Here is a 23,516-nt window from a genome sequence, read left to right on the forward strand (position 1 = left end):
GTAAATTTAAATGTTAGTGACCGTCATTTTGAGGTACAAAGTGGCACTTTGATAACTCATGATAAGAAAATAAAAGTAAATAATTAGTAATCTTCATCTTACGATGTTTGGTGACGTATACACGTCCGTTGATGTGACATATTAATGAATTTAAATACTATTATAGTCACAATCATGCCATGGTATGAAAGAAAAATTTCACAACCTTGAGCGGGAATCGAACCTGCGACTTCCTGTTCTTCGGTCAGGCGCTCTACCACTGAGTACCACTGGACAGTACTCTATAACAGAGTCGCCAGTATGAAAGGATAATTCCAAGCCTTTGGCGTGGGACGAACTCGATAGCTCAGTGGTAGAGCGCCTGACCAGAGAACAGGAAGTCGCAGGTTCGATTCCCGCTCGAGGTTGTGAAATTTTTCTTTCATACCATGGCATGATTGTGACTATAATAGTATTTAAATTCATAAATAATTAGTATCATCATCTGTTAAACAGACTTCACACCATGGTCTGTTGCGGACTCAATCCATCGTTTAGCCTGTCTGCTATACATCTTCTGACACAAGGTATATAATGCAGGATTTGTCTGGCTATTTTCTTGAGTCTTGAAAACAATAACATTCCTCTCAGTGAGATGCTGGACAACATCGGGGGCAAATCTAGTGGTGGGGCTGCTACCTTTAAATGTTGGAAAACAGTAGCTAAGTGATAGTGACAGACACGTTCAAGCTCATATGTCCTCAATCTTACTTCGCAGACCCCAAGTCCCTTATCTCAAAATGTTCTGTAGGGAATCGCACACTTTTACTGAATCACCCTGTAGTGCACCTCTGCTGGTCCCACATCCCTCTGTTACAGCAGGAACACTCAATGAAGTACTGAAGAATCAATAAATTATTCACTTAATTTTAAATGAATTTATTAGATATCATTCCTGCCTTGAACAGCAAATAATTAAATTTTCCAAGTCGTTCTACGTATAAAAATGTACAGAATACAAATAAGACTTCACAGCCTTCCAATGTGAAGTAACTGGTCTGCCCCCTCCAACAAGTGCACATCCCAAAAACTTCACATTCATGAAGTCTGCAATATAAATGAAGATTCGAATGTCATTCGTCAGCTTATACTATTGCTCAGTTTCGCTATATCACATGCTCGTTATTATGTACAATACTCGCATCGTAACTAACTTAAACGACATCTTCAGTTTGTCACTCTGTTGATCACTTTCAATAACAGCAAATACATTACGTTCTTAAACTTCGCACCTGTGAAGTAAGTTGGAACTGAGAAGGCTTAGCTGAGTTCGAAGCCAGCGCCGGCCTGGATGGCGTACAGCAGCTTGTCTCTCAGTATCACTTCTTCTCCGAACTCCGGCAGCTTCAGAAGATTCATGCAAGTGCTTGCTGTAGGCAGGCGGTCCACCGATCCTGCGTGCTGCACGCAGAACGGAGGGTCCAATTCCTGCAACACAAAATCACCATCAATACTCTGACCAATACTCTGACATTTCCTATTAAACACATACAGTGTAGCCAACCTTAAATCATACAGTATACGAAAATGTAGTACTATGTAAAGTCTTTAAGGGCTTACAAACCATTTAATTACAACGGAAGTCTGCAGAATACACAGCATCCAAGCCATATGAGGTACAATATGTTATAGAATATATAACTGACAGGCTATAGAAAGGGAAGAGTAGTGTGACACGTGCAATACCAACCTTAAATCCCAGCAATGGTGGTCTCGAACAACTAGTCACAAATTTAAGAAGTTGGCGTCGTTGAAGATCTGTGAAGTTTTCCACAACCTGCAAGAGCATTACAAACAAGAAGTAAATCAGGAAATCAAACAAATAAATGTTTATCATATGATGTCCCCGTCATTCAGCACAACAAAGTGACTCTTGCACAACAAATAATGGAATGGGTTAGGCTATACACCCAGAGACCAGACGCAAGCCAAATAAGACAAAACATTTGCTTAAGATCTATATCTATACTACTAGAAGCATTTGAAATGTGAATATGGAGGAGAATGAAAGTGTGAAATGGACAGACAGAATAAGAAATGAAGCTGTGTTGGAAAGAGAGGGTGAAGAAAGAATGATGCTATCCTCAGGCATGGGATGGGACCAATGTTAGGTTACGTACATGTTGGAGCGACGATAAACGATAAAAGAAGCAGGGATGCTATATCAGAGAGAATTGAAGCATGCATAGTCATTGAGTAACGATAAAAGTGGAGATACACGATAAAAGGAACGAAAAAACAAAGTTCCATTTTCTTCGCTCTTGTCGTTAATATGATCTTTGATTAAGATAATATTAATCTGTATAATTAGCGGTGGTTATCAATATATCCGAATATTAATCGATTTATTATTATTTCGGCGTATTAAATTAATTGTTGTACATATTGGCAAATTGATCAGTTGTGTATTTATTCGTCATATGTTATGTGACCACAAGAACCAATCACAACACAACGAATTTATACTGTCTTTGGGATGAGAAACGGGTTCAATATTGTACGTATTTAAGTTATATTAACCTTGAACTTGGCAGCTGATACTTTCTATATATCTTCTTTCATTAAGTGGATGCATAGAGTATCTTCTACTGATAAATCAAAATGTTCGCTTCCCTCGCTCTCATTGCTCCGATATGAACACTTGATTCTTTGATAATACCAAAGCGTCGCTAGATCATTTCTCTTATCATTTATCGTTGCTCCAACGTGTACGTACCCTAACAAATATCTACACAACTCCAGTTAAGTCCGTTTCTGTTGGATTATTCTCGCATTTTTCTTTTTCTTCCACGCAATATCAGTCTAATCACTCCTCTACCTCACAATGATGAAACTAAATTGAGGTTGATTATGTAAGCAACTTGTCAAGTTTGTTTTTAAGCAGGTATGCGGTAGTCTTCATAGAATTTACGCAAACGTTTCTGCTGGCATGAAAATATTGCAAGAAAGAAAGATTAACCTACATATGGAAGGTACCGATTCAGCTATTTCAGGTTCATGACTTACAGTATGTCGACATCTGATCACCTAATTGGAATAATAAATTATTATGTAAAATAAGACCTAAATATTACAATTAAATTTTGAAAAGGAGCAAATAATAAGGTTTAAAGTCTTAAGGGTTATCACGATTGGTTTAAACATGCACTAAAACAAGACGTGAGTGCAAGTTTGAACCAATAAATTATTGAGATTTGCGATAGATTAATTAGTTTAGGAAATTGTATATTTATTATGTAGAACTACATTTGTATATAGATCTTTTGTTAAATTATTAAGTTTTGTACTTTTGTGAACTATATCAATAAATCTATCTATCTATCTATCTATCACTCCTCTACCTTCAAAGATAACCACATGGGTGGAGAGGGAAGAACTTAATTACATTTAAACCTCTAGGATCGAAAATTTCACATTAAAAAGAACAAATCCAAAACGTGTGGAAAAATGATTCCTTATATTAGAATCTTTCAATTGAATTTCCGACGAAAATAATTCTGACCCACGTAGAGAATGAAGCACTTATTGCAATAAGAGAACAAATGTGTACCTTCCAAAACAGGCGGATGGTGGGATGGTCTGAGGCATAACCCCCGGTGTAGTTCGTATGCTGCTTCAAGTCCTCCACGTCCACGGGGATCTGAGCACCCGATATCAACACCTGCAGCTCCTTGTTGTTGAACATCTGCAGCCACTCCAGCGGCACTACGTTTGCCAAGCCCTGGAAAGAAGAAACATTTGCTTCAACGACGAACAAGTAAATGATCCTCGACAGGTCTGAAAATGACGCCTAGAATCCTCTTGTTATCATACCATCATCTCACAGAATTGAAACAATGAACAGCTACCATCAAAAACAGGAACTGAACCAAAATAATTTCTCCTTCCCATTTGTTGGGAATTTACCTAGAAGAGTGCAGTTCCTCTGGATTCATATTGTAACTTATTTCTGCTTTTACCACCACACCTGTCAACAATGCGACTTTTATTCTTAATGATTCACCCTACAACAATGGGTATTCCACTCAACACAGCACATTTTTTTTTAATGTTCTAGTGATATTTAACTTATTTTATATTTTTGTTTTCATATTTTCCGACAATGGTATATCTCTAATGTGGTAAGTTGAGCTATATATAAACATAATTTTCCTTACTGTGTGTACTTAAAAATATTGTATTCACTGTATGCTTTGTACTGCACTATTTTATTACTACTACTACTACTACTACTACTACTACTACTACTACTACTACTACTATTATTATTATTATTATTATCATCATTATTACTATTCTTATTTTTTATAATAATAATAATTGTCTTATTTTTATACTTTGTATGACTCATTTATTTTGACCTGCAGTTCACATTTTATTATGCTTTTTCTTTCTTTCTGTATGTTATATATTATGTCTGATTTCTACATACTTGTTGTTTACATTTTATTATTATTATCTTATTCAGTTTTGTGAGTAAAATTGTAGTGTACTTTGTAAATTTGTAGTGTTTTTGTAACGCAGTTTTTACTCCTGGTTGAGTGTTAGAGAAGGCCGTATGGCCTTAACTCTACCAGGTTAAATAAATCATTATTATTATTATTATTATTATTATTATTATTATTACTATTATTATTATTATTATTATTATACAGTAGTCATTATTGCACTCCACATAGCGACAATGACAATACAGGGTATTATTGAGAAGAACAAGGCAAATTGGAGTCTGTCATAGATTTATGGCAAGTGAAAGAGCCCTGTCTCTAAATGAGAGAGTTTCAGGCAAAATTTACCGGTAATTTCTGAAAGATGTCACAATCAAACTCTGTTAGCCAGCTTCACCTGCCATCCAATCACTGGCGATAATGAGTTCTGTCTTGCATGTGCTTCCACCTCATAACCTGCAGCCTTACAGAGTACGTTAACCACACCAACTGTCAGCTGTTTATCTAAATTATGATATATAATTCACTTCGTTAATCTGACTTGACTCACTTGTTTAAAAGCATTGCACTGTGCTCGAATTTGTTTGTTCAGCTTGTAGTCCGCCATGAGGTGGATGTACTCAATGCGATTCGACGCCGTGACTGGAATGTTGGAGCCTCCAGGCTTCAATTCATCCACCTACAACAAACAAGAATTCAGCACAGATAACAGGACTTATTTGAAATTTCGGTGCTATAAGTAAAACGGAATACCAACATTAAAAACAGCAGTATTACCCTTGTTTCTCCGAGTTCGTCATTGAGAACAGTGAAGTCTAAACCAAGATCGGCCACATCTCCTTCGTAACTCTTGAGGAAAAGGAGGTTTCGATACATTACAGGGTCGAGTGATGCTAGATGGTGGACGTCAACATCTGAATGTCGACCAACTAACTTGGAAAGGAAGAATTCTGCCAGTGGAAGCTCGACTAGAAGATTTTCATACAAAGCCTGAAAATGAAATTTACAGTGAATGTCCAATATTGAAGTTTTTTTGGTAATACAGTCATCAAAAATGGGTAATGGGGGAAGTACACATTCTGCTAGCATAATTTTACAATATTTCAACATTTTTTTTCTCAGAATTTAGATGCCCTTTGGGAATAAAAATTAGCATGCTTAATATTCACTGTCTGCACATCAATGAGCAATTTTAATGCTTTTTTTTTTAATATTATGAAAATTTGTTTAGTATTTTATTCAACCAGGCAGCATTTACACGATAATTTACCCAAGTATCTGAATGTTCATATAACTCTTGTTTTGAGATATTTTAATAAACACATCTACAACCAGGGCTGGGCAAAATACTGACATCCAAGTATTTCAAATACAAATATAAAATACTTCAAATAATTGTATTTGAAATACAAATACAAAATACTTTTAAAAAATTAACCAAAATATATTTGTATTTCAAATAAGTTTACTCAAAATACATTTGTATTTCAAATACTCGATACAATATATAGGCCTAAAGAAATAAGAATATTACCGTACTGAAAATCTAAAATATTATATTAACATTAAAAGTATTTTTACCTCGAAGTTTTATATAAACACTGTAACTGAAGATTCTTCTTTTTCCCAGTCATCAATGAAATGATTTTACATATGAATAATTGCTGCTCCCTTTCAAAAAAACCAGTTCCTCAAATGTTCATAAGATAAGGATCCCCTTGCTGATGAATGAATAAATCCTGCAAAACAGAACAGTCTTTCTACAGGAGCAGAGGAACACAAACTTGTATTATACTTTATAAAAGCTTGTTTCACTGTTGGGTAATTCTCTAGAGTGCACAGGGTTGTCCCTTTGCCATTGAAGAATTGTATGAGCACATATTCCGCAGTAGACAAGTTCTTTTCTTTTTGCTTTTCAAAGTCTGTTGTACTTGAGTTGAAAACATAAAAATTGTTTTCATCATCTGAAATGACCAAAGATGTAGCAGACAACTGCTCAGCTGGTTTCACACACATATTCTGTATCCTCTTCTTATCACTTAGTGAGGAAATGTCAGGTAGCCATCTCATCTTCAATGACGGGTGGAAGCAAGCTGCCAAAATAGCTCAATTTTCTTCCGGGATCAGATCAAACATCACTTTAAATCTTGATGAAAGTGAACTTATTAGGATTGGAGTTACTTGGAATAGATGGCGTAGATTACTAGGTAACAGAATATGTATTCTGTTTTTAAGGGAAATTAATGTGGACAAAAGATGGCAGTACTAGCTCTTCTCATTTTGCATTAAATGAAGCGCTACAGCAATGGGTTTCAGCACTGCACAATATTCTTCAAGGTACTGAAACTCAACCTCTTTGAAGGTTGGCAATCCCAGTTTTTCACATATACTGTTTATATCATGTTTGAATTGCAATATTTGAGAGATTGAGTCATGAAGAGAATTCCATCGAGTTGGGCAAGGAAACTTTAATGAATATTTCAAGACATCTGATATAATTTCAGAGTATTTGAGTCTCCTAGTCGCATTCCATAATGCTAAACATTTAGCAAATGTTGGGAGATAGATCACTGATGTTGTTGGAGATTTCTTTATGGCATTAAGGAAATCAGTTGTGGCAAGAAAACTAAGTGTATGGCTAGCACAGCTGAAATGGGTAGGCAAATAAGACAAAAGTTCATTCTTCAAATCCAAATCCAAAACTTGAAGAACACGAAGAAGAAAAAAGTATTTTGAGTATTTGAATACAAAATACATCAATTTTATGTATTTAAATACAAAATACAAATTACTTTCGAAAATCCTTACAAATTACAAAATACAAATGTATTTCAAATACTGCACAGCCCTGGATACAACACACAGCAACATTTCTAACATGTCAGTTCATTTTTTTAATTTCAGGCTAAATTTTTCATGTTAACAATTGAATAGCCGCCCAGAACAATGTTGCAACCCTCATTTCTCATAAGTAGACTTTTTCGTGAATAATGATTGTTAATGATGCACTATGTGTAATGCTTGTACTCGTATTCAAATCAGCACACATGTCTATTGCCAACCTTGCTCTAGTGTCTGCCGTACATTGTATTCATCGATTTCACCTCAGGAATGTACCAGGTTCAATTTATTATAATGAGATAAGATATATAATTTAAATTTATATTTATGATGAATAATATAACGATAATAAATTATAATTTCCAATACAAAAGCGATGGAATACTGTATGGTACAACCAAACTTCCAAGGTCCCACTTTTAAGGAGTTTTTCTGCTATTACTGATTTTAAAATGTTTTAAGAGGGTGTCACTGTACATTCAGTGTAGTTTTGTTCATTTTGACAAGTAATTACACAACAACTCGACCTGTTTCACACTGTTAGCAGCATAATTAATCAGTATCTACCAGTGTAACCTCTTCATAACATATAAAATAAGAAACACTGTTGCCTACGTCTCTATTTGTTCGTACTTCTCGTTTGTCTTCTGTAATTACGTCTTTTCTTCAGGTACAGGTAGTATAATATTCTTTCAAGTGACCATTTGTTTTGGTAGTTTCCTGTAACTGATTTTATTTGTAGTCACTTTGAACCATGTATAAACAGCAGGGACTAATGTCTTACCAATCATATGTCTAGGTTAGTAGTAGAAGTAGTAACCAATCCAGCCAGCATTCACCTAACTAATTAACTAGAATCACAGTTATTTTATGATCGAGGAACAGATTGGCTTGGTTCTGTTTTGGTAGTTCTGTTTGCTCTCATTTTCTGTAATACTTTTCTAACTCCTCCTTGTCCTGCTATGACTACCACAGATCTCATCTCTTGTGCAATTAATTTCTGAAGTCAACTGCTTTTACTGCTGATAAAGACTCTGCTAATGTTATAATTTTCGTGTTTATTAATTTCCAACGTGGACTGCACTAATTTACCTTTCCTAGAATTCGTCCGATGAAGTAGTAATGTCTTGGAAAGTCTTCTACAAGAAGATGAACGTTAGGACTGGGGTACAACTGATGATCCTTCGTGAGACGAAAGAAACCTCTATTGGGGTCAAATGCTGTTTTGAGAAGTTCAGACAGAAATTCCCGGAAGACTCCACCCCCATCGACTCCTGCTTCATCCATGCCCACAACGTTCACCAGCTGCACCCTCATCTTGAGCCTCAGCTCGGGTTCTGCAACAGGAGAGCTTCAAATGTACCTGATCACACTGCTGCTCCAGTCTATGACGTATGTGCTGGGCTTTCCTGAAGAAATCGCACATTCTGAATTCAAATCTTTCTTGAGAGCTAAGACAATTGAAAAATTATTAATTGCTAACTTTGTTTACTACTGTACTTTAATGCATAACTTAATAACAAGTGCACAGACGAACTTAATTTTGAAGTTGTTTGATGTAATCTGTAAAGCAAGAGAAAATAAAAGGACTGGCCCTTTTTATTTCAGTAAGAGCCACGGGTATTTAAGCTGTTTCATTTACATATTTAAATAAGTACTTTAGTACGGTTCTTGGCATCTCTCAGTGCAGCCCCTACCCGGAGATCCGATTGAGGGACTATTTTACCTCCGGAGAATTTTACACTGAGGGACTCCATGAATATAAACAGTGAAAAATATAGTGGGACTGCGTTGGTGGTAATGCAGCTTATGTGGGTACCTCTTTGTTACTTGTTAGCTTAAACAACAAGTTTAAGCCCCCTCACCACGACAAGGTGAGTACCCACGAGAAGGTACATGTTTAAACATCATGCAGACAAACTTGTATTACAGCACACAACTGAGTAATAAAATACAGCTGTAGTACTCATCAGGTCAGTTATATTGGCTTAGAATATGCTGCCTATGGCTAAAAATACGTAAATTATCACTTCTGACATCTTGGCTTTTGGTTAGCGAAGTGATTTCTTAGACAAGTCTGCCTCAATGTTAAGAGTGGCTGGAGCATTAAGTTGGTCCTCATTCATGTTTTAACTAGTAACTTGCTGTAAACAAGAAAAGCTACTTTCACTACAACAATTGAAGAGTCCACTACAAGAATGGCAGATGTCATTTGGAATACATTTTGCAGGAGAAGCAATTGAAAGTTTGAAATGCTTAGTGCTCAAAGCTTAACTGTGATTTTCCGATCATTACTGGACAATGACTATCAGTGTTAATGCCATATAACTCTCTATGTACATTCTATATGTCTTAAGCTATGCATTGACAGTCTTGGTTCATTTTCGACAAGAAAGTGACATCCATCATTCTTGCAGTGGACTCTTCAATTATCATAGTTCCAACACGAAAAGCAATATTAAAGTTGGTGGATAAGTTTAATAAAATAGATTCTGTGACTGACCAGAAAAGAAAACAAAGACGTCATGGACTGCCATGATATCTCACTCACGCCAGTGACTGCACGGGGCTGATCGGCCGAGCAATGTATCACCCAGTCTGTGTATTATTTAAGAAACAGGTAAGGAATTCCCAGGTTTAAGTAATTGTTTCTCTGAGGAATACTGAACGTTGCCAATAACAGACATCTGGAGTTCATTCACATATCTGATAGCATTCTAGGTGCAGAGTGGCAATACTAAATCCTTTATAAAATGTATATTTTTATTTAATATTCGTATTTCTTTTCTTTTTTTTTATTAATATTTTATTACATTCCATTTTGTTATATTCTACCTTACGTTTTTCATATTAACCATTTTTACTAAATGAGTTGCTTTCACTATATTCCAATGTATTTTACTCTCTTTTTTCTATTATTGTATTATTTTCATGTTGTTTAGTATCGATTTTATTATGGTATTATTATTATTTTTTTTTTGTAATATGTTAGTATTCTGTTCTTTAACTTTTTATTAAATTTTAACTGCTTGTATACTTTGTGACCTGGTAGAGTGTAAGAGAAGGCCCTGTGGCCTTAACTCTGCCAGTATAAATAAAGACATTATTATTATTATTATTATTATTATTATTATTATTACTATTTCCATAGGAATTCCTATTATGCATTGCTATTGACAGATTTCTCAACTCACGACTATTCAAACTGTTTGTTTACTAGGAATGAGGATTACTTTACAACTTCTACTATAAAATATTTTTGTAATGTGGAAAGGACTACACGTTTCTGTATAGAGTGTAACAAATACAGATATCACAAGATCCCTTAGAGTTTGATATTATAGTGAAAGTGTAACCCATAGTTGAAAAGAAATATAGTAAAAGGAAAACTCCTTAAGAATTCAAAAGTCTCACTCTTGGCACTGAACCTAGCTCTGCCACTGATAACATTTCAACGAGTGCTCACCGTTCTCTGGAGACAGCTTATCGAAGGCATCCTCGTACAAGTAGTTGCGTCTGACGGCCACCTGGATACTTGGTCCCTGCAAGAAGTGGCTCTGCTCCCCCTGGTGCTCCATCTTGTCCTTGAGTACCAGACTCTGGAAGACGAGCACTCGCTCCTGGAATGCTACTAGGAAGGGCAGTTCCCGCAAAATTGTCATGGTTCGAACTTCTTTTGTTGATAATGGAGGACCTTCCTCTGGAGAAAAAGAAACACGAGATTCAGTTCTAAAGTGTACTCTCTTGTAAACTCAAATTTTGATTTCATGGAACCTACAAGTTATCACAGAGCCCCCACTTCGTACACGTTTTGCATACCTCGCCACTAATCTTATGTTCACTTCACTTGTGCAGAAGGAAGATCAAGTCTCATCACAAGCTGAGCGAAACCTAGGGCATCAGCATTAGTTTTCACAACCCAGGTTTCTGCCATGGACTCACGATTAATAAACCAACACTCTTTTCTTATGGTGCATGAGTGGTGATGCTGCAGTTGTGAAACAAAGCATTCACTAATGTGTCCCTGTCAGACAATGCTCTCTGCTCGGGAAACTAAAATTTACATTAGAAGGTCAGGCTATCCAACCAGACATTGTTCAGAAAGTAATTTCTGGAAGTGAATTTATTCGCTTTTATATTCTGCAATTTGAAGTACTGTATATTCTTTTTCGACCCCTTATGATTTTTCTAAGCTCATAAATTTTCCTCGATTTGCACCTTTTTCTAGTCCTTAGGAAAGTGGAAAAGTGAGGTCCGACTGAAAAACACGCAAACACACGCAGAACTGGGCTACAATGGAACACTACAATCGACCCTTCATCAACATCCGTGTGCTTTCAGTGCCTTCATTTAATTTTAACTTGCCACCACAGAAAACACAAAGCATACGAAATACAATAAACGTGACAAATACAAAATTTGGATATATTTACTTACTGGCTTTTAAGGAACCCGGAGGTTCATTGCCGCCCTCACATAAGCCCGCCATTGGTCCCTATCCTGAGCAAGATTAATCCAGTCTCCATCATCATATCCCACCTCCCTCAAATCCATTTTAATATTATCTTCCCATCTACGTCTCAGCCTCCCTAAAGGTCTTTTTCCCTCAGGCCTCCCAACTAACACTCTATATGCATTTCTGGATTCGACCATACGTGCTACATGCCCTGCCCATCTCAAACGTCTGGATTTAATGTTCCTAATTATGTCAGGTGAAGAATACAATGCGTGCAGTTCTGTGTTGTGTAACTTTCTCCATTCTCCTGTAACTTCATCCCTCTTAGCCCCAAATATTTTCCTAAGCACCTTATTCTCAAACACCCTTAATCTCTGTTCCTCTCTCAAAGTGAGAGTCCAAGTTTCACAACAATACAGAACAACCGGTAATATAACTGTTTTATAAATTCTAACTTTCAGATTTTTCGACAGCAGACTGGATGATAAAAGCTTCTCAACCGAATAATAACAGGCATTTCCCATATTTATTCTGTGTTTAATTTCCTCCCGAGTATTATTTACATTTGTTGCTGTTGCTCCAAGATATTTGAATTTTTCCATCTCTTCAAAAGATAAATCTCCAATTTTTATATTTCCATTTCGTACAATATTCTGGTCACGAGACATAATCATATACTTTGTATTTTCGGGATTTACTTCCAAACCTATATCTTTACTTGCTTCCAGTAAAATTCCCGTATTTTCCCTAATCGTTTGTGGATTTTCTCCTAACATATTCACGTCATAAATTTGAATATATGATTAACAAAGTATAAATTATAATGACTGCTTTGGTGGACGATGCTAACATCAATCATACTATCTCACTGAACTGATAACTTGTCCACTTTACTAACAAATGGACAGAGGCCAGAGAATACACGAGAAAGGCCTCTGTTCTACAAATTAAATTATCACAGAAACATAAATTCTGAAGCATCCCTATGTTCAATTCATTGCTTCATATTTTGTATCCCAGGTAGACAAGTATTTTATCTAACACAGTGCTTCATGTCACGTGATCACAGTCAGACTGTCAGCAACATGCTTACCTAATTCCTCTCTGGTGAATGCCCTGAGACCTTGAAAAGGACGATAATTCCTAAGTCTGTGCCTTCGTAGTGTGAAGTCCGATGGTTTGTCCAGTGGGATCATTACTTGCTTAGATATCCAGTGCCCGTCTGGACAGAACGGGCGTCGAATGTCTCGCGCGTGTAACTGCCGCACCAGTCCAACTGTCACCTGCACTATGAAAGTTCAGTTACAGGACACACCAATTCTTATATTTATGTAAAAGAAAAATTCCTCGAACACAGAGTACTCCTGTAATGAAGACTTTGAGGACCAAGTTTGGTATAATACAACCTTAAGTTTTGTCAGACATGGCAGTTTACAATACATGACTAGAGATGGATAACTTTCACACAGACTTTGTAAATTCTCACACACCAAGCAAATATTGTAATAAAACCTATTTATGTTTGAAAATTGCAATGGACATGAGAAAGAATCGAAGAAAGTACCTCGTTATGTAGACAAGGACAGGAAAAATCATTCCATATTTATATGGCTCTGTCTGATGTGAACTTGCAGTCTTATCGATACGCCCTCTGGCATGATGCCTCGATATTCACACTCCTGAATTACAGCACAAGGGACAGTACCGGTACTACAACCAATGCAATCAGTCTTACCGGTCTTGTGGCCACACATAATCACTGATATCTTACAGGATCACTTTACTTTTAATCCTTTTCCTCAAAATAAAGAATTAATAAAAACTCTGTGAAATAAGCACATGGTGAAAGGAGATAGATGACAGAATTTAAATGAAATACGATAGGCCTAGTTATTAAAAGAGGTCTCATAAAGAAAATTGAGCTCCAGGCCCTGATTCCACCCACACATTGGCCTCATGCTCATAGCTTACAGGAATGCAAAAATTATGAACGTAAACTTTTACTTCCAAACAGGCATTAAGTGGGAAAGCAAACAAGATGAGTCTGGTGTGAACTTCTATTGCTGACGAAACATAATGCCCATGGCTTGTCAGTATATTTTTTCATTAATAATCTTCCCCTTATGTAATCGTGAAAACTTTGTAATCAATTCAACAGTTCATAGCATAAATACACGTCAAAAAAATGACTTTCATACTCCATCGGCAAGTCTATCGTGCTATCAAAAAGGAGTGCGTTATATGGCAGTAAAATTTTTAATAGCCTCCCTATCGATATAAAAATGAAACTCAAAACATAAGATTATTTAGGGTCAAAGTAAAGAAGTACCTAATTTCTCACGCCTTCTATTCTGTAGGTGAATTCATGACATTCAATAACACTTCATGAAATTGATACTAAAACTCTGTGTTGTACTAGCAGACTATATTGTAAATCTCTTCTGTATATATTTCATCTAGACTGTGACTATAAATTAAGACTTTATAATAGTATTAAGTTTTTGACTTGTTCCATATTCTAGCTGTAAGCAATATATGAATACCATGGAATGTTAATAAATACAATACAATACAAAACAAAGAAGTACTCAACGTTTCGAGACAACAAATAAAATGAATTTCCTCCTCTTTTTGCCTGCAGACGAAGGTAGATATTGTGAATTCTGTACGTCATCAGTAATGGAAAAAGTTCAATCCAAACCTCGTTTTCCAACATGGCAGTTGTGAAGAGATAAATGAACAATGGGTTTCAACTATTGTACTCGACCCCAGCTCAGACAGCAGAGTAGTGTGAGTGCGGCGAGAACAATAGCTTGCAACACAAGTTGACATTCTGTTCTTTATCGACTCCAACTGAGGTGAGCAATTATTGCTATCTACTGGTATTTAAGCACATTCAGGAACATTTGGTAAACGTTCAATAAATTGAAAGAAACCGCAATACCTTGAACAGATGCGCCCACATCTGTGTCTCCTGACTGCTGACGCTGGACGGTCGGTCCCGTCCATGCACGGCTGTGCGATAGTCATCTCGTACACTGGGGCGAGAATCAGGGAAGGCCAGTTCTACCAACCCTAGACAAACTTCCTTCAAAGTCAAGCTCAGAGGCACCAATGCCGACAGAGGAAATGGCATTGTCGTCAAAACTGCACCTGTCAAAGAATCCAAATGCAAAATTGAAGTTTTATGAAGCACTTTGTATGATGAGAGGTGCCAAGTTGTGAGATTAGTGAGCTCTGATTGGAGGCACCATGTTGCGAGATTAGTGAGCTCTGATTGGTAGAAGGAAACTAAATGGGGAGATCAAGGGAACAACTGCATAAAAAAAACTAACACAAAATTCAGAGACTTCTGCATAAAAGTTTTGTTTAGTCAACTGTCCGAAGACAGGTCTGACCTCAAGTGATATCAACATGGCACCACTTATGAGGCAACTAGGCCACGAGAAATGGTGTAGGATGACCAGTTCCTTTCCCCTGCATAAAAGTAAACATACATTAGTTTGGTATTTAATGCCCAACATGCAATTGCAATATTATTGTAATATAAAATATGTCCCCAGTTAGAAACTGTACCCTATATTTAAGATAATTTTTCTTTGAAAAAGTAGATTTTTCCGGCAAGGAAACAAAATGTATATTTAGTTATACTGATTTTTTTTGTAAAAACAAAATTCTTTAAAAGAATTGAAATATTTTAATATTAAATTATACGGGAAAAAAGGAGGGGACAGAAAATTATTTCGTAATATTGAATATTTCGTTATACTGGCATTCATTGTAACGACATTTTACTGTTTATCATATCTACACGTCACATTCTTTCACTTGTGTGAATAATTATTTTAATCAGCAAGACATACAACTCTGTGACCAGCTGCTCCACAATATCAAGACCGCTGCAGCCACTGCGGCCACTATTGTTCAAGATCTCTTACGGAATATTCACATACTCATTACACTTTGAATTAGTAGCAACATTTAAAAGCTGTAAAAAGAATTATGAACATGTGACACAAAGTAACTAAAGGACACATTTTAAGTAAACAGTAAGTCCACTTCTTGTGTAATATCTTGGCCTATTAATATCTACAACACATTCTTTACTTTCTGTTAAAGTCTTAACAGATCATTCTACACGAAGTTACTATTTACACACAGATCTAAACAGACAAACAAACATAATGTAAATACCTGCATGATTATCGTCGGCATAGAACTCTGAATCGTGGAGAGTGGCTATGAGCAGACTGAACAGGGAGCAGAAGACTGCGAGCAGTGGGACAATCCGATCACTGTCTTCCGGAGACATTGGAATCCCTCTTGAGATCACGTGCAGCAACGGTGTGGCACTTCCAAACAACGAGGTCTGACAGACAGACAAGATGGCCGTCCACAGATGGCGCAGGAACGTGGGTTTGAATGCCAACATGTAAAGCAACCTAAGCACAATATTACAAGATCGCAATCAATTTTTTTTTTAATAAATACACAACATATGTCATTTTGCTCATTCATGGAAAAGAACATATTTCGTATTAACAAAACATAAAGTAATGCAAACATGACACTATCTAGTTCGTAATTAACAGTTTACTAAGTAACATAAAAATTGTGGCAGAGCTGACATATCTGATGTCCGTATCAAGGACAACTTCACACAGGAATGGAGATTGCATTATTTATTTAATGACATAAATCTGACAGTGTTCTCTGTTGACGAGAAATTAACAATAGGCTGAATTAAATGTAAGGTCTTAGACGTTGTTGCTATATGAAATGGAATATAGAGATTACATTTCACAGAAGATTTTATAGAAACAAAAACTGGATAAGCATTACTGAAAGTGCAAATAACAGTGCAACTATACAAAAAAATAAATAAATAAAAAAATTCATGAAAACAGTTACGTTTCACATACCACTGTACATAGCACTCACTTAAATTTTCAAAAGTAAAAAAGAAACATTTTATTTTGCATTGCATATATTATATGAAACAAATGAAAGAATGAGCCATGTCAAGATAGGAAAAGAAATATCAGACGGAAGTGGAATAGGGAGAGGAATACGAGAAGAATGTCCTTTATCACCTATCCTGTTCAACAACATCTTGGACAACTTCGGGTGGTAGTGGGAGGAAGAAGAATAAAGTGCATAAGATTTGTTGATGATATGGCGTTGTTAGCAAAAGAGGAGACGTTACTAAGGGACATGCTACTGGAGCTAAGGGCCGTATTCATAAACGAGACTTTGAATGAAGACTTCCCAAAGTCGACTTTCGTAGTAAAGTTTAACTTTGTTAAAAGTCCTATTCATAGACAATACTTCTGAGACTTTCACTTTGGTAAGTCGAAATTTGACGATCTTGTTCAAATGTTGGCAATCAAAATCACTGCCTTCTAAACGAATTAAATTAATAGATAGCTGAAATAGAGTAGGCACTGCCACAATCAAAGCCATCTTTTGAGTCACAAATCAATGAAACAATTGAACATCGGTACATGTTAAGGATTGTTAATAGTTCTTGCAGTTTTACATAAGAATACTATTATCCGAGGGGTTATTGTGAAACTAACCTAAGTACAAAAATTGATATGTTTAGGTCTTTACACCAATCGATAATAAAAAATCCCTAACTCAGTTAGAACAGTGTTGTATATAACACAATTCATAATTACAAAACATGATGGTATAGTTTATCTGAAATAGTATTGCCTGTTAAGAATTTTGTTGTGAATAAAACATCGATTGTAGATACTTTAGTTTCACATTAAGCCCTGAAATTATTTCATTGTAAAATAATTTTGTTGTGAAGATATAGAAAATAAGATGCCACCAATGACAGACTATGAAAGAGACATATTATCCTGCTGGCAGTTGGCAGAGTTATTCCCTACATGTCTGCAGAAACTACTTAAAAATTATCTGAAATCAATATGCAGGAAACATTATTATGACGACCTCAAGGATTATAAATTAACTGCATTTCCAGCTGTATAACCTATCCTCTGTAGAATTAAATAGTAAGAATCAATATTAAGCTATTAATCTTTACCTACAGCATAAACTCGCGATGAAATAAGTTGTATTATTTATTGGTGGAACAGATAATCCTCTTTGATTATTCATCAATGAAAGTTGAAACATGACGAAGATATCTAATACTGTCTATCAAATCTGTGCCTTGATTTGCATTTATAATCTGTAACAATATGCTAAGGAACATGAGCAGCTTTAATAATTTCCTGGATTTCTTCAATATTCTAGGAAAATTCAACAATTTCCTAAATATCAGTCATTTTCCTTATGTCCACGAACGAAAGTCAAAGTCTAGATTATCAGCGACTTCGAAGTAAAGTCACGATTGAAGTTTACTTTCCTCAAAGTGTCGACTGTGAATAGGAAAATGGTGACTTTGTACTTTCCAAAGTCAACTTTGGTGCAAAGTCTAGTCTATGAATACGACCCTTAACGACAGCTGTGAGCAGTATGGGATGAAGATAAATGCAAACAAGTCGAAGAGCATGGTCATTGGAAGAAAAGTAAAGACAGTAAACGTGCGAATTCAAATTGAGGCAGTAGAACTAGTGGAAGTTTCAAATACTTGAGGTGTACTATAACCAGTACTTAGCTTTCCAAGTTTCTGTTGCTTCTTTTTAAACACAATTAGATTAGATTACACTGTTGCTATCACTTAGGAAGCTACTTACTTATATTTGTGAATGGCAAACTTGTGTGCTACTAGGAGATTGTGACATACTTGGCACAGAGCCTGAAGAACCTGTGGGTCTTCTGACTGATCAACTGCTAACAGAAGGATCTGAACCCGGGACGACTCATTTAACATCTCCACACACTGCTCCAGTATCTGAAAACAAGTATGAGTATTAGGAACACAATTCGTTCTGGACAATCAAATATAGCGACAGAGCTTAAAATTACAAACTTTGACAAGATTGAAAAAGTAGGGGAGTAGTGAGTACAGTGAGACACAAAATGTTAAGACATATGTATGCAAGTGATAATTCAAGTATTTTTAAAATCAAGTGCAATAGAAATAGACATTAAAACATGGAGTATAATAATACATAAACAAAAATGTTAATAGATAAAGGACATAATATACAATACGTGTTTGTCAAAAAAATGCAAATGTCTCACTGTTCCCATTCAGGAGGGTACAGTGAGACACCACGGTGTCTATTAACGGACATTGAAATGATTTACATTTATTTCAAAAGAAAGGAAAGCTTCATGTCTCTTTATCTTGCCATGTTCTGTAGGCTTATTTAGAATCATTTTGATGTGTCACTTCGAAACCATTGGAACATCTGGAACATTTGGAAAAGTGAATTTTCCATGACATTTCAAACTTTTGCGAAAAAATTAAATGAATTTTTGGTGACAACAAATCTTATAATTATAAGAATTTAATGTAATTCTTTATTATTTTTTAACATTTTCTTAAATTTTGTAAATAATTGTTTATTTATGAAACCATTAAAACGTAATGTATCCATTATTTTAAGCTACATTCCTAAATTGGTTACTAGTATGTTCATTTTTAATGTTAGTTACCGGTAAATGTAATATAATTACAGTTTGTTTTTGCAAATCATTGGTACATGGGAACAGTGAGACGTCTCAGTGTACCCTTCAATGGCATGTCTCACTGTTCCCTTTACGCATAGTTAATTTAAAAATGACGGATCACTTCAAAATTAAAACAAGAAAGACGAAACTTTGCCAAACATAATCTCAAATACCATAGTATTAGGTAACAAAACATTCATATTTATATCTCATTTGTATATCCAATATAACCTTCATTAAACACAAGCCAAAATTTTACTTCTAGAGTGAAAAATTACGAATTATTTTTTCATCACTCACCTTTATAACTAGAATCAAATCGAGTATGAAAATACTGTTACTTCACTCATGCAACATACAATTTCACTGTTACCAACATCTCAACATCAAAATTTACCATCTAATAAAATATGTCTCACTGTTCTCCCTGTCTTACTGTACCCACTTCTCCTCTAATTATCTGCAGCCATATAGCGAATTCCTTGTGAAGTATTCTCGTAACCAGAATAATGTACTGGCTCACTAACATACTGTCCACAACAAGAGCTGAGGAGACGATCTTATGTATTAGTCACAACTTGTCATGTGCAATATTACCTGCAGTTCTTCGACATTGCTTTCTTCATGGTCCATCTCGCTATTAGAATCAATATCAGAATCGTGACTGCTATGCAATGCAGCTCCATTTGCCCCATTGTACACTTTGCTGATGTTCACAGTCAGAGACGCCAGGATTTGGAGGTAGATTAACAGCAGGCCATCTCCGCCCACATTCTGTCCTGGAACTGCAACATACAGGCTACTGCAAATCTGTTTTATAATTCTTCATAGCAAGAGGCACAGTGAATTTTTTTATTTTATTGGGTTATTTTACGACGCTGTATCAACATCTAAGTTATTTAGCATCTGAATGAAATGAAGGTGATAATGCCGGTGAAATGAATCCGGGGTCCAGCACCGAAAGTTACCCAGCATTTGCTCGTATTGGGTTGAGGGAAAACCCCGGAAAAAACCTCAACCAGGTAACTTGCCCCGACCGGGATTCGAACCCGGGCCACCTGGTTTCGCGGCCAGACGTGCTGACCGTTACTCCACAGGTGTGGACAGCACAGTGAATGTAACATTGCTCAGAAATAGGTAAAGTTAAGCTACAGATGACTGTTCCACTCTTTCTACAAGGACCCCTGCTCAACAAGATAACAAAACAGTACATCTTGATTACACAACACTTAACACTAAATCACTTCGGAATATGTATTATATGTCTTTCTCGTGTTAAATTCATCGTACCTGGCTAACATGTTTCGGCCTGTTATGGGCCTTCTTCAGAACTGCAGTTCTGAAGAAACAAAATAGTATAGTAAAACTTCATTTATACGTTTAATTATGCATATAATGCTATAATTTACAGTACTGTTAAAATATGTTGGGTTATAGATTATATTATTTCCACATTTCACGATTGTTTCTATTTTCATAACACAGTTTCAGACTTTTCCAATCCTTGCAACACAATCGTCGAATTACAGTCTGCAGCAATCTGTTTGCAAATTTCTCTTCCTTTTTCTTTGGTGGTAACAGAAGCTTTTTTTTTTTTATTATTCTCTACAATTCATTTATGTTTGAGAACAATTTCCAGCTTCATTTTTAAATCTGTGTTCCCCATCAGCTGTGTGTGTTACCAAGGAGAACATGCAGTACTGCAAGCCAACTTCTTTATCCCTGTGATCTTAGATCAGCGCTAAACCAAGTTCACATAATCTAAGATCAATATTATATACATAACATAAACAGATATGGAACTCATTTCATTTCCTGATTTTCTATGAAAACGCTAAGAACTTTTACATTAACCCAATATATTCAATGTCCCATGATAAACTGGATGTTGGTAGACGTCAATCTCAGTTTCAAAAGCATCTGCATATGAATGTTTTTACAAATGACTGAAGTGCACAGACATAAGAAACAGCTATTCACCTTATTTGCCTTAGACAGAAACGGTGATCTCAATTGAACTTTTCTACTGTGTTTTAATTGTATTAAATTAAGAACTTGTTTAAGGTATTGTTTAATAAGCTGTCTGGACGTAACAAAGACAAATTGAAATAAGAACTTCTTTAAGAAGGTGGTGGATTACGAACTTACATAAATGTGTAGAATGGAAGTAGATTATAAGCAAGATAATATATTTATTTTTTACTGGAGGATTTAGGTTGTTCATACATCTCAAAGTGTTTGTATGTTTCCGTCTGCCATTCTGATCTGAGACATCTTAGCCACTTGGAAGTGAAGTCAACATAAAATACATATAGCACAGATTTTCGCATTAACGATGCATATAGTGAAGTCAAAGATAGAAGAGAAAATGGTTTTCTTTGTGAATATGTATGTAATAAGTGACAGTAAATATACCAATATTTTTACAGCGAATTTTCGTAATAATCACGTATAATTTACTTTTTTGGCATGGAGAAAAAAGTCTGTTCTTTCTCAGCAGGTGAAAAATGGGAATGAAAACACGCAATGCATTGTCTACTATTGGAAGTACTTAACAGGCCATCACTTCTACCAAGTGCTTTTGCAGGTCAGTAACACTTACCATGTACTTCAGTGGGAGTGGGGGGTGAGGTGTACTGGGATTTCGTAGTTTTGGGTAAATCTTTTTCAAGTTTCAGTAGTGAAAATGAGTCACACCACTATAGTTACATGGTCTTACTAATAAAAACCCTATATACAGACGTTTAACTGTCTTATACTTATACAATGAGTAGCTCGTTTATAAGTCGTGTGTAAATTCCTTACTAATAATCACTACATACGTCATGTATAACAGTATGTTACACAGCTACGTCATAGTTTCGTCATTACTTCATTACAAAAGGTAATAGGATATCTGAGGTTCTCTATTGCATCCGGTAGAGCGCTCTAGTGTGCCGTGTTAAGTATCGATAGTACAACTGGCTCTGATCGATTGCCACACTATATTTTGGTCAAAGAGTACAAGCTACAGCAATATTATTCTAATTACGAGGGGGATCCAGGAAATAACGACCGTTTTGTTGTAATAATTAAAAAATATATATTTATTTGAAAAAACAAAGTCTGTTACATAACTGAAGCTTCCTTTACTTCTCTATATAATCACCACCTACATTTAAACATTTGTCGTATCTGTTCACTAGCTTTAGAATTCCCGTGTTATACTCCTCTGCCGCCAGTTCATTAAGCCAGGTGTTCACTGTCTTCTTCAACTCTTCATCACTTCCAAAACGCGTACCACCCAGAAAGTCTTTCAGGTTAGTGAAAAGGTGAAAATCGCTAGGAGCAAGGTCTGGACTATAGGGCAGATGATCAAAGATTTCCCAACCGAATTGATCCAGCAATTCTCGAATTGAAGCAGCAGTGTGCGGGCGGGTGTTGTCGTGAAGAAGCACAACTCCTCTCGAAAGCATTCCTCGCCTCTCGTTTTGGATGGCTCGCCGTAGTTTTCGTAAAGTCTCACAATAACGATTTGCATTGATCGTAGTGCCTTTTGGCATGAAATCCAGCAAAAGAACACCTTTGCGATCCCAAAAGACAGTAGCCATGACTTTTTGTGTTGAGAGAGTCTGTTTGAATTTTCTCGGTTTCTTGGGTGATGAGGGATGATGCCACTGACGTGATTGGCGCTTGGTCTCTGGGGTGTTGTGAGACACCCAGGTCTCATCACCAGTCACAATTTGATCAAGAAAGGCGTCTCCATCTGTGTGATATCGCATCAAGAATGTCAATGCTGAGGCCATTCTCTGAGTTTTATGTTGGTCACTCAGTTGCCGTGGTACCCATCGTGCACAGATTTTGTGGTAGCCAAGATGTTGCGACACAATTTCACCAAGCAAAGAACGAGAAATGTCAGGAAAGGCAATATGCAATTCGTCGAGTGATGTGCGCCTGTCTTGCAAGATTCTGTCGTTCACTTTAGTCTTCAGGTCTTCTGTGATGAGTGATGGGCGTCCGGGTCGAGTTTCATCGTGGACATTTGTTCGCCCATTGTTGAACATTTCACACCATTTTCTCACATTTCTTTCATTCATTACAGTATCACCATACACTTCTTTCAATTGCCGGTAAATTTCTGCAGGTTTCAAATGTCG

At 36.1% G+C, this 23,516-nt stretch overlaps 1 protein-coding gene across 2 annotated transcripts in view; it reads right to left on the bottom strand.

The window, feature by feature from the left end:
* Window positions 1-902: 902 nt before the first annotated feature.
* LOC138713931 (ubiquitin-protein ligase E3C) overlaps window positions 903-23,516 on the bottom strand; it is a 37,809-nt gene continuing 15,195 nt past the window's right edge. For both annotated transcript variants that reach the window (XM_069846472.1, XM_069846471.1), the window contains exons 6-17: window positions 19,978-20,165; window positions 18,498-18,655; window positions 15,979-16,226; window positions 14,729-14,937; window positions 12,878-13,067; window positions 10,795-11,028; window positions 8,421-8,665; window positions 5,265-5,477; window positions 5,038-5,166; window positions 3,590-3,760; window positions 1,730-1,816; window positions 903-1,467 (exon numbers count right to left, since the gene is read on the bottom strand). In XM_069846472.1, the coding sequence (XP_069702573.1) occupies window positions 1,300-1,467; window positions 1,730-1,816; window positions 3,590-3,760; window positions 5,038-5,166; window positions 5,265-5,477; window positions 8,421-8,665; window positions 10,795-11,028; window positions 12,878-13,067; window positions 14,729-14,937; window positions 15,979-16,226; window positions 18,498-18,655; window positions 19,978-20,165 (2,240 nt within the window). In that variant the 3' untranslated portion in view covers window positions 903-1,299. The remainder of the gene's footprint in view (window positions 1,468-1,729; window positions 1,817-3,589; window positions 3,761-5,037; window positions 5,167-5,264; window positions 5,478-8,420; window positions 8,666-10,794; window positions 11,029-12,877; window positions 13,068-14,728; window positions 14,938-15,978; window positions 16,227-18,497; window positions 18,656-19,977; window positions 20,166-23,516) is intronic.

The sequence above is a fragment of the Periplaneta americana genome, chromosome 14 (genome assembly GCF_040183065.1).
Source record: "Periplaneta americana isolate PAMFEO1 chromosome 14, P.americana_PAMFEO1_priV1, whole genome shotgun sequence".
NCBI classification, from domain to species: Eukaryota; Metazoa; Arthropoda; class Insecta; order Blattodea; family Blattidae; genus Periplaneta; species Periplaneta americana.